The sequence below is a fragment of the Solanum verrucosum genome, unplaced genomic scaffold (genome assembly GCF_900185275.1).
Source record: "Solanum verrucosum unplaced genomic scaffold, falcon-dt-bn FXZP01000020.1, whole genome shotgun sequence".
NCBI lineage: Eukaryota > Viridiplantae > Streptophyta > Magnoliopsida > Solanales > Solanaceae > Solanum > Solanum verrucosum.
Window position 1 is genome coordinate 1,032,577 of NW_026019903.1, and position 11,998 is coordinate 1,044,574.

Consider the following 11,998-nt stretch of genomic DNA (forward strand, 5'->3'; position numbering starts at 1 on the left):
ATTCGAAAAAATCCGAATTTTATTAGTTTGGTTTGGTTTATAAATTTATAAATTTTACACAAATGGTTTGGTTTGATATTTGAAAAACCCGAACCAACCCGGTCATGTACACCCCTAATAGAGTGTATGCAGATTTTACCTAGTTACTTTAGAAATGAGGTAGAGAGTGTTTTCGATAGACCACCAACTGAAACAAACAGTCTAGAAAAAAACATAAAGGAAACACAAAAGACAATAGATAGTAACAAAAAAAAAGAGAGAGAGTATAACAGAACAATACTGCAACAAATTAATTTTTGGTAAGGTAGAAATTAATTGCATGTTTTATCAACTTAATACAAAAATGAACCAATTCTTTTCATTTTAACACAAAAATAATCAGTTCTTTTATTCATTTGAAATAATTTGGCTTAACAGCTTTCTCATTTTGGATTTCTTTCACATGTGTAACGTGGAGTTGGGGGATTTAGTCCCAATGTCTTATAATTTTTTGTCTAAGATAAAATTAGGTTTTAGATTTTAATTGTTCATATAATCCAGCTGTATGCTTGGATATTTGTATATTATGTGGACGTAAAACACTAAATTGTTGAAAACGACACGAAACCCCTCAAGAGTTATACATATTGTACATAATTAATAACATTCAAATGATATTGACAAACTAAATCTTTGGTGAGAATAGTGTTATTCATGATTGAGTTTAAGTTAAATACGCTAATAGTCAGAAGAATTTTAAGGCTCATTCCATTTGCATTTTTGTCCTTATTTTGTGTTGGTTTTTATTTCAAAGGACATTAGTTTGTATTTTTTTTTAATCATAATATCCTACTCGCAACAAGTTAATCATCTCCGGACCTACCTTTAATTTCTAAAGAAAAAGTTCTATTGTTAAAAAGCAAAAATTAAAGATCATCCTATTTAAAGGATTAAACGTGCAATCTTAGATCTATTAGGTCATACAAAAGATATTTACAAATAAATTTTCTTAAAATATTGAATTTTATAATCTTAAAAATAAGTCAAATTACCTACTATAAGTGAATATGACATGATTATACAATAAAAAAAATTGTATTGACCCTTCATACAAAACATGCGTGAAAAAGTGTCAAAAAGAATTAACCTTTATTCTTTCTTGCACATTCTGTTGATTATTTTTTTTTGGTCTCATACCTTTATTTAGTATTTGATTATATATGATCTAATATAATTTCACCTTTTTCTTGTTATAACAACTAATACGTTTATAGAAATTTTAATAAAACACTATAATTGAGTTCTTTTTGTTCCTTTTCTTTTGAACTACGTTAGATTGATCAATTATAAGCCTGGTTACTTTGTTTGTTCAGTTAGTTCGTGCTACATAAAAAAAGTACGTACTCGGGTAAAGTTAGAGGGACAAAGCTTTTCCATCGAGAAAACTATTTAAATCTTTTTTTACAATTTTATATCTATACAATAAATATACGTCTTTGAGGTGAGAAGTTATGTCATTGTCACAATAAACATAATTATTTGAACAATTAATATGACAATTATTATATAAGATGAAGTAACTAATTGTAACCATGTTAGAAAGCAAAATTTAGAACATTGCTATTAAGAGATTGATTTCGTAAGATATTTACCTCAAGAAAAGGTAACACCAAACAAATGGTGAACCTTTGGCAATTTCTTAAAGTAAGGTAGTAAAGTAGCTGCCCTAATATACACTCTTTCATCTTTTAAATTTCTAATAACCAACTCATTATCTTCTATAGTGACCTGAAATCATAACCAATTCATTTTACTATAAGTAACTTTTAGGCGTATCAATAATCCATCCTTTATTAACTCGACTCATTTTAACCTGCTCAAATTCAGCTCAATCTACCTTGAAGGAATATTAAGGTATTCAACAACGAGTTATGTACCTTATAATCCGCAGCGGAAGTCGTTGATCTGCTTCTTTGACAGGATTGCACTCAAGTCCGTCTTTGAATCACTGGGAAACAAAGATCTATTCACAAACTAGAAGTCTTTTTCTGTGTACTGATTTTCAAACGTTTTTCCTCTCTCTGTTTTCACGTTTTTCATATTACTTAGGAAAACACTCTCACTAGGAGTCTTTTAAGGAGAGGTTGAACAGTTACTTTGTAACTGTTCTGTCTTATCCTTTAAAAAGATTTATCCAATTAATTAATTTGGTTAAGGCATGAAACAAATTGGGTCGGATCGGATCGGTCCACATGGGCGATCCACGACCCAAAACTTACATACGTATTTAACAACTCAAATTACATATCTAACTATATGTGTATCAATACTCGGGAGGGCAAATACAATTGTTTATTAATTTGAATATTGTGTTCATATTTTCTTTCTAATAATGGTATTCTTCGAATAAATTTACATTCATCTTAATTATTTCTTCAACTACTATCTTTCAGCAACATAAATATCAAAATGTCAGTATCACTATCTTTAATGACCAAGTACATGAAAATGAGTCGATTCATATAAGGTTGGAACCAATTTGTCATTCACCAAATTTCTGATAGTTCCATCAGCCTTTATTGGAATGAATTATTTAATTTAGAGGAAGAAATTAAATTTCATCTTGGTAACAAAAATTTAACCTTGTCATGAGATATTTAATTATTCCATTTACTTTTGATTGAAATTGTTTTTTTTTAATCTCTTGAACAAGAAACACAATATCAAACAATAGAATCATATAGCGATATTATTCCTCTCGAACGAGTTTATGGATGGAATAATAAGTTATGTTGCTTACCTCTGATTCTCTGAAAATATAATTATTATCAATAGGTAACAAAAGAATGTAAAAATTATTTTACACTATCAAAAAAGATTTGCCATTAATGCACCAACAATGATGGGTATATGTAGATAAATAAATAAAAAAGTGTGATTTCTAATAGTAGCCTAGACATGATGCCAGTAGACAAAATGAGCACAGACATGCACCTTGTTTTTTTTTGTGAATAAGCAAGAAAATGTACCTTTGCCAACTATGACTTATTAGGGACAAAAAAGCTTATTAAAAATGAACCTTGCTGTATATTCTATGCTTTTTATTCTTCTATTAGTTTCTCTATTTTGCCCTCAAGATCTAAACAATTTTTTTTTCTAATTTTATGATTATTATTTTTTATAATCAAGATTTATGTATAATTAGCATATGAAAATCTAGTTTATTGTTTAAATAGGTTCAATAATATAATTTGAAATTTGAATGTGGAGAGATCTAATCGCGCCGATCTGTTTAATTGATTAATTTCTTTTGGATCCTTTTTTGCCTACAAATTATAATTATGGCTGGAAAAGCAAGAACATTGTTGTATTAAAGTGTTATTAAGATGCAAAACAAAATCCTAATTATGTAACCTAATTGCTCATAGAATCAAAACACATGAAAGATCATTTTAATTTGAAAAATGGGACCTACAATCAACATGTATGGAACACTAATCCACATGTAATCACATGATAATTAATCTAAAAGGCATGCCCATCACTCTTTCCCCATTATCATTTTTCTAACACTTTTTCCCACAAGAAAGGGGGGAAAAGAGCTTATAATTAATAACTTTAAGTTTTAAAAGAAAAGGTAAGTACTCAACACAACCAAACCAAACTATCGTTCCCTCTCTCACAAACTTGAGTTCAAATTAAAGAATCCAAATCTAGCTCAATACCAATATAAACTTTCAATCCTAAAAGACACCCCAAAAATAAAATACAAGAAGCAAAAATAACAATTCTTTTTTAAAATTCAATTTGTAGTCTAGCGATCAATATTGTCGATTGAAAAGATGAGAGAGATCGGGTTTTCAAATACAAGTAGAGAAAGAAATTAATTACAAAACGATTTGTTTCTATTGATCTAAGTTAAGAATTACTCAATACTTGTGCAAGTAGAAAGTAACAAAATTTAATAGAATAATTAAGATATATACAATTAAGATAGACAATCATAAGAGATGATATTCTCAACCAAGGTCAAATTGTTTGAGAGCATCAAAGATATGAAAATGTCATGTTCAAAAGTGTACTTATCGTGCACTAAATAAAACACATCAAGTTCATTAAATCTCCATGTATTCCGTCAAAAAAAACCCAATCAACATCAACATAGACTCAAATGACATATTTCAAATTCACAAGGCTAGTTTTGTCAACTAAAGTTACCCACCAAAAAATAACAACCAACATTACAGGTTGTTACTTACAAGATAATAAAATAAAATAAAAATTAAATTAAATACAAACAAAATACGAAAAAAACAACAATTCTTTATAATAAAAAAAACAAAACCTCACAAAATAGGAAAAAAATAAAAACAAAAACAAAAATCCCTTATATATTACAACATCTAAACAACACATTACACACTCATACGCATCCCCTTTCTCCCTTTTCCTTTTTTTTTTTCTCTGTACCAAACCAAAACAACAACAATGGCAGAACTGGAAATTCAAAATCAAAATCTGATGCCGAAACTCATCGATTACTTATCTTCTCTTCTCCAACGCGTCGCTGAAGCTAACGATATCAATGGCCGATTTCAACCACAGAAGATCTCTGTTTTTCATGGACTCTCACGGCCAAATATCTCAATTCAGAACTATTTAGAGAGGATTTTCAAGTATGCAAATTGCAGTCCTTGTTGTTTCGTTGTTGCTTATGTTTATCTCGATCGATTTACTCAGTGCCAACCTTCTTTGCCCATCAACTCCTTCAATATTCATCGCCTGCTTATCACCAGCGTCATGATTGCTGCTAAATTCATGGATGATATGTAAGTAATTTACTCAATTTTCTCTAATTGCCTATAAAATTCAATTACGAAGCTAAGATTTTGAGTTTATTAGTTCTGAATTTTGGAAGGAGGACAAAAAATGCTTCATAAGTTCTAGATGAATTATTTATATATGTTAAGCGAATTTTTAAATACAAATGCGAATTGTTCTGTAGGGCCATCCTTGACTTTTAAAAATAGATATTGATAGTGAGGATTCATATATATTAGCCGATCTCAATTTGTTTGAAATTTGAGTAAATTTTTTTTAAAAAACAATATTTTTTGTTTTTTTTTTAACTTGAAAGGGTTATTGAATCATGGATTTTCTTCGAATTTTGATTTTGAAATAGTAATTTTCATAATTTAGGAAAAAAATTGTGGGTAAACAGAGTGTTTTCATAATTTTATATGGATTTAGTTTTTCTCATTGGTATATTTCCATAATATGAATTGCTGTAAAAGAAACAAAACGCAAAAAAAGAAAAATAGAAAAAGGAAAGAGGCAATGTATTTTGATGTTTAGTTGTATACTAATTATTACTAAATTACTACTCTACATAGTAGACATTGGAGGTTGCATTAAGTTATACCCTTTCTTAGTACAGAATAATAATTTATTTAATATCGATGCAATAACAATAACATATTTAGTATAATTTTATAAAGAATTTTGAGAAAAAAAGATGTACGCATATCTTATGACTTAACGAGTTATTCCTAATATTCTTATTAGCACTTACCAAATGCTTAATGATTGGTTAAGAAATCAAATAATGGCAACATAGTGACAATGCAACTTGCTTGCTCCTTTAATTTTGAATTTAAAAAAAAATCAACCCCACTTTCAAATAGAGCCACCAAATTCTTTTAGTTATATGGCCAAGATTACACATTCTCATTTGATTTGAAAGCTACATTCCATTAATGACCCTTTCACCTCTTCTCTAATCACAATTGATTAACACACTTAATATATAAAGTGTAGTTAAAGTGTAAGCTGAAATTATTTTATTATATGTATAGGTACTACAATAATGCATATTATGCAAAAGTTGGAGGAATCAGCATCACAGAGATGAACTTTCTTGAAGTGGATTTCCTATTTGGATTGGGTTTTCATTTAAACGTAACTCCCACTACTTTCCAGACTTATTGTGCCTATCTACAAAAAGAGATGCTAATGCAGTCACCACCCATGAATTTTGAAGATTCTTCCTTATTTATGGTAAGATCACCAAAGCTTCAATATATTTGTTTCAACGAAGATGAATCGTCTTCGCAGCAGCAACAACAACAACAACAACTAGTTGTTTGATTAGTATTGTTAATGTAGTTATCAGGTTAGGTGTAGGGTTGATTAAACTGAAAATTGTACTGAAAAAAGAAGAAGGGGAAGATGTGTGGTTCTTGTGTTTTGTTTTTGTTTTTAAATCTTATGTTTGGCAACATTTTGAGGGTGCTTTTAGAAGAACTCATGAAATGAAATGGTATGTACAGATGGGTGTTGCTTTTGCTTTACAGTCTGGCTAAAAAAAGTTGTTTTCTTTATTGTTTTCTGTTGTATTAGATACTTCTTCTTGTTATCCAAGTCAAGATTCCAATGATCTGTATGATTAGGACACTATCAAAAACACAGGTTGGCATGTTTATAGTTTATACAGATCAGAGTTGCACAATTTTTTAATATGTTGTGCTTATATATGGGTTTGAGCCGTGGAAGCAGTCATTAGTGTTTGCATTAGATAGGGTAGGTTATCCATATCAAAGTTCTGATAATACAAAATGTTTTGTGCACTGAATTGTTCTTTTTTACTAGATAACGTACAAAAGCTTTTTTGAAACTTGAGTGTTTGTCTTTAATAAGAACATTTTATCATGTGTTTAGGTGCTCAATTGGAATAAATATCCTAGCAAGTTTAAGGGGCTATTGATGTATTGAGCCAAATTTTAATTCACTATATTTGAACTGCAATATAACAGTATTTGAGATAGTGATCTCTTGGTGACTTCCAATTCTAATATAAAAATAGCAGTTACTAGCCACTTTTAAACTTTTTATTAATTTGTAAAATAGCCACTATCAATTTCAAATTGTCTCGATTGAGCTGAATGAGTTCAATGTTTACATTACTAGCATTTCTTATCTAATAATAATTCCCATTGAAGAACTTTGTTGTTGCTCACCCAAAATAAATTGAGTGTAAAATTGAAAATTAATTGTAAAATGCATAGATAGTTTATAAAGAGCAGAGGTGACAAAATTAACCCATGGATTCATAACTCATCCAACCCACCCAAGTTTGAGTTGACATTCCGCCTTAGTTTGAGTTGATTATTGACCTGTTCAAATTTGGGATGATTGTTGATCCATCTATTTATTAGCTCTGCCAATCAAAGTTTAGACTGATATGTAACGCAAATTGATCCAGAAATATTTTCATTTTTTTTTTTGTAATAACGAAAAATAATAATTTTACAAGATACTAAAAAATAATAGAAAATCAAATAAAGCAATTAAAACTAAATAAGAGAGTTGAACAGTTTGGATTATGACACACATTTCAATCTAAGTAACTTTTGAACTGATCAATAATCCACCCATTTATTAACTCAATTCATCTTGATCCGCTCAACTGGGCCATTTGTCACTTATAATAAAGAGACACGAATGAAGAAAGGGACATAAAAAAGGTGATGAAGAAGAAGTATGTGGGTGAGATTATATTGACAAAGCAAATGCACTAAAAGAGAATTACTAGATATATAATTACAATGAAGTTTGTGTTATAGTCATTTGTGGTAGTAAAGACAAGTGAAGGCATGCACCTTGACAGTTGTATTTTATTCTGGGCAGGGGGAACATACTACATGTGCAATTAATCATACAAGTGAACAAATGCTTGTGCATGTGACCAACTTGACACTTGAGACAGATATATATATTTTTCTTTCTTTTTCTTTCAATATGTCTTGTATATATGTTAAGTCATTTTCATCTTTTCAGTACATAAAAGGGGAAATAGGGAGCTAAAATTCAAATCAAATATTTGGTTGTCTAGTGTTTATATGTACCGCTAAAAAGTACTTAAATTTGCAATTTTACTGGAAACTTACATAAATATCACCAGTTTGGAAGTTAATTACTTAGATACATGAGTCAAGTTTGTAATATTACGTATCTTATCAGATTTTAATGTCTTCGAATACATCCTGATACATGTATCTCAGATACATGGGGTCAAAATTAGGTATAATTTGGATACATAGTAAATCTCTCATCTCGCTCGTCACAATAATATATATGGTAGTGAAATATGTCTAAATTATGTAGTTTAGCATTGGCTAATGTTATGAGCTAATACTATGGCGATTTTTTCGACGATACAAATATTACTTTTGCAGAAAGTGTAGCCAGTTTGTCGATGTCCATATTTACGGTCAAAATTTAGTTACTGTGGAACAAATTTTATGTTGTTTAAATGGAGCCCTTGGACTTGACGTATTATATTAGTAGCATTTAGCAATCATGAACATTTTCACATTTGCAGACGTGGATTGGACAGGATAAAAATTAAAGTACACTATTGGTTACAGTGTATTTGTTAAGTGGAAACTTCCTATAATTGAGAAGTAAGAAACAAAATGTTGTATCGTGGTCCATTGAAAAAATTGAATATAAATCTACATATGAAATTACAGGAATAGAATCATAGATATCACGTTAAAGGTTGATGTATACTACACAATAACATTTTGGTGCATGTGATAACAAGTTGTTTTTAATATCGCTTCAAATTCAATTTATTAGAAAAGAACTAAATATATTGAGTTTGACTGTAATTTCTATCATGAGAAAATTTAGGAGAACTTGATTTTCAGTAATTTTAGGAAGTCAATCAACTCAGCTACTGAGATTTGTCACCTCGCTCACATTGTAAAATAGAATAATACAAGAAAGTTACTCCCATACCTTGTCGAGTGCATGTGCAATGAAATTGCCATAATTGTAATACAATGTAACCGCTCTGAACTCCAATTTCTTCCATGGAATTGAACAAATGTTTGTGCATGTGACCACTTGAGAGTTGAGACTGACACATTTTCTCTCCAAAATATTGTTTTCTTCTGTGTGTTTTTAACCCTCTATTTCAAGGGATTTCAGTATATCTGTTATGTCATTATCTTCTTTCTGGTTAACGACATAAAGGGTAAAGGGGAAGAAAAAATTCAAATGAATTATCAAAATCTTTTGTTGTGGACGTACCTCTAAAAATACTCTTCTAAAAAAAAACAATAAAAAATTGAGGTGTGGATAAGCACTTAAAACATTATTTTACTTTAATAAGAGGATCTAATATTTGGCTTCAGCTGGCAAGTAAGCACTCCAATTTTGAGAGTGCATATCTGAACACTTCAACTTGGTCTCAACTGACAACTAAACACTTCGGTTTGTCCCCATTGTGTCTTGCGCGGACACCCAACACTAAAGTGGCACATAAAATTTGGTGGTGTCTAGATGATCATTTTGTAATTTGGAGTTTCAACTAACATAGCGAAGATGATGTGTTGAGGTGTCTAAACGAGTAAAATGCTTTACAGAAGTTTTAAGAGGTTTCTTCTTGAATTAAGAATGATTAATCTTGAATAGAAAATGACACATTCTGCATTTTTTCTTATTCATATTGGATTTTTATGATATTTAAAGGTTGTTTAACCAACCAAGTATGACTAATGCAAGTCAAATGCATAAAAAACACCTGAGGATTAGGCTGAATCATCAGGAAACGCGTACTAATGTCATTAGATAATAGGCATAAGCCCACATCTACTATTCCACTGAACACTGAACACCTATTTCTTTTTTATAACGGTGATGTCTAGGCCAGCTTGCACTCACATCTACTTTCCATTGAGCACCTATTTTGGGCGAACTATGTCCACCGATGCTTAGACAGATAGAAAGAAATCACCAACAGAGATTTTTTTATTTCTATGATCAAATTGACTAGGATCTTTTTGTTTGTATCAGTATGAAATGTATCCATTAGTTCATTTTCCATTATCATAAATTAATCAAGATGATTGATTAGAAGAAAAATATCTTAAAGTAAAAGAGATTATAATTGAATATCATACACAAGTATTACTGCAGAATCTGAATCTATCCTGACTGAACCTCAAAGAGAATAAATACAGAAAGATGTTGTTCAAGTAACTTAACAGTTTGTAATTCTTGACAAGAATCTAGGTTTCTTGCAATAGTTTCTCACCAACTTTGTAATGCAAGGCAACAAAAATGGAAAGACTGAAGAAAAGATAAAAAAGAAGAGAGATATTCCCCAGTTAGGCGTTATCGCAGACATCACAGTATCATAGGTTGCTATCAAGGCAACAAGTGAGACCTGCAGTTCCAATTGCAAAGGAAATCCTAAGGTGAGGAAATTTATTGTATGGAGGGATACGAAAAATCCGATGGAGTTGAAAACCAAGAACAAGCCATAGGAAATTGGATTGTTGGTTCCCATCACTGACTGTCCTGCAATACGTCGCGAGGACTCCATATTGACATCATTGTTGTTGCTCTTACTTCCCTCAGGCCAATAAGTGTCCTGCCAAACACCGCCTGGTGGACTAAGCACTGTTTGATAAGTTGCTGTTGCAATTAGAATGGCTATCACAAGAAGGGTGTCTCTTACATTTCCTGGACAATCTTTGGTCTTATTATACTTGAAGAAATCCTGAAGCTTCTTAGAATTAGATCGAGGCCCATCGTCCCTTGTTTGTTCTCTTCTGGATTGTTCATTTGATGGATCTTGAACTGGAACAACCCAAGATTGTGGCAAAGCTTCTTGTTGCGAAGATTGCAAGAGTTCAGCAGATACAGCACCAGATGTTCTTAGAATTTCCTCAATATCTCTATCTCCAGATTCCTTAAGTAGTACTTCCAAAGGTGTAAGGCCTCCTTTGTTCAAAGAATTCATCTCAATTGTTCCCTTAGAAACAACATTCTCATCGAGCAATATACCAACAACCTGAATGAATCATTGCTCTCATATGTTAAATAAAGTTTAAAATCAACATGAAGAGACAAAAGAGGCATAATGAAGATAGTAGAGATACTTACCTCGTATTGCTTAGTTGAGACAGCAAGATGCAAAACAGTGTTTCCTTGGATATCCTTCTTGTTTAAAAGATCATACATGTTAAATTCCTTGAGGTTGTCAAGTAATAATTTGAATCCTTCAAACTGATGATTCTTGACAGCTAAATGAAGACAAGTCTCGCCACGAGCAGTCACTTCTTCTGCTGAGTCTGGAGAAGCCACAAGAAGCTCCTTCATGACATGTTCTCTGCCTTTGATTACTGCATAATGAAGAGAAATTCTTCTGTCCTTCCCCTTGAGAAGGCATAGATTGTAGTCAACGTTCAATAGCTCCTTCACAATCTCTATATCTCCATTTGCTGAGGCAATATGCAAAGGGCTGAATCCATCCTGATTTAGTTCTCTTGCAAATTCGGGCCTCAGGTGAATGATCTCCTTAGAAAACTCAAGATGGCCACTCGAACAAGAAATATGCAGAGGAGTTTCGCAACCTGCTAATGAAACTCCCCTGAGCAGAAGAGTGTCTTCTTTGATCAAGCTTTGCAAGTGTTGCACATCTCCTTTTTGGGCAGCCTCCCTCAGTCTTCTGTCCATTTATTTTAACCAAAGAATCATGCAATATGCGCAAAGGAGTATCTCAGCCCTGGAAGTCTCAAATTCAACTCTTTTGGTATGGAGAAAAAGGGAGTTAAATTCAGTACGACTCGTTTAAGATGAGAGTTCTCTTCTTGAATTAATAATTGGCAATCTCAGGTTTATTGAATAGTAAGACAAATGTTAGTTATCAATAAGTTGCTCTCTTTTGATATTTAAGTTCAACATGTCAAGCAACTTATGTGTACGTTATATGGTATTCATCTGGTATTCAAAGTCAATGATAATATAGAATAATGTTCAGTGTATGAATTCAGACTTGACACAGGTTGGTCTTCATTTGAGAGTTTGTTTAATAGTAAAATACTAGGGAAGTGTCAAGAAAACAACACGTCAAGCTACTTTCATGAATGTAAAAGTTTGCTCAATATCTATGTTGAAGCCTATCATCTCAAGAACAGGTGATCAAATTCAAAAGGCTTTCAATGAT

At 31.3% G+C, this 11,998-nt stretch overlaps 2 protein-coding genes across 2 annotated transcripts; one reads left to right on the forward strand and one right to left on the reverse strand.

Annotated features, from left to right (window-relative positions):
- The first annotated feature begins 4,421 nt into the window (after positions 1-4,421).
- On the forward strand, positions 4,422-6,415 carry LOC125819955 (cyclin-U4-1). The gene is made up of 2 exons (XM_049499362.1): positions 4,422-4,808; positions 5,835-6,415. Exons 1-2 carry the CDS (start codon positions 4,468-4,470, stop codon positions 6,124-6,126), a joined length of 633 nt encoding a protein of 210 aa, XP_049355319.1. The 5' UTR covers positions 4,422-4,467; the 3' UTR covers positions 6,127-6,415.
- Positions 6,416-10,027: 3,612 nt separating this feature from the next.
- Positions 10,028-11,508, reverse strand: LOC125820306 (ankyrin repeat-containing protein BDA1-like). The gene is made up of 2 exons (XM_049499749.1): positions 10,936-11,508; positions 10,028-10,843 (listed from the first exon to the last, which is right to left on the reverse strand). Exons 1-2 carry the CDS (start codon positions 11,506-11,508, stop codon positions 10,028-10,030), a joined length of 1,389 nt encoding a protein of 462 aa, XP_049355706.1.
- Between the last annotated feature and the right edge of the window lie 490 nt (positions 11,509-11,998).

What these genes read in the sequence shown, in the direction of transcription:
- LOC125819955 (XM_049499362.1), top strand. Translation starts at nt 4,468, where the DNA reads ATGGCAGAACTGGAAATTCAAAATCAAAATCTGATGCCGAAACTCATC. An exon ending in GCTAAATTCATGGATGATAT is followed by an intron (nt 4,809 to 5,834) that starts GTAAGTAATTTA and finishes TTATATGTATAG; the next exon opens with GTACTACAATAATGCATATT.
- LOC125820306 (XM_049499749.1), bottom strand. Translation starts at nt 11,508, where the DNA reads ATGGACAGAAGACTGAGGGAGGCTGCCCAAAAAGGAGATGTGCAACAC. An exon ending in TCTCAACTAAGCAATACGAG is followed by an intron (nt 10,844 to 10,935) that starts GTAAGTATCTCT and finishes TGATTCATTCAG; the next exon opens with GTTGTTGGTATATTGCTCGA.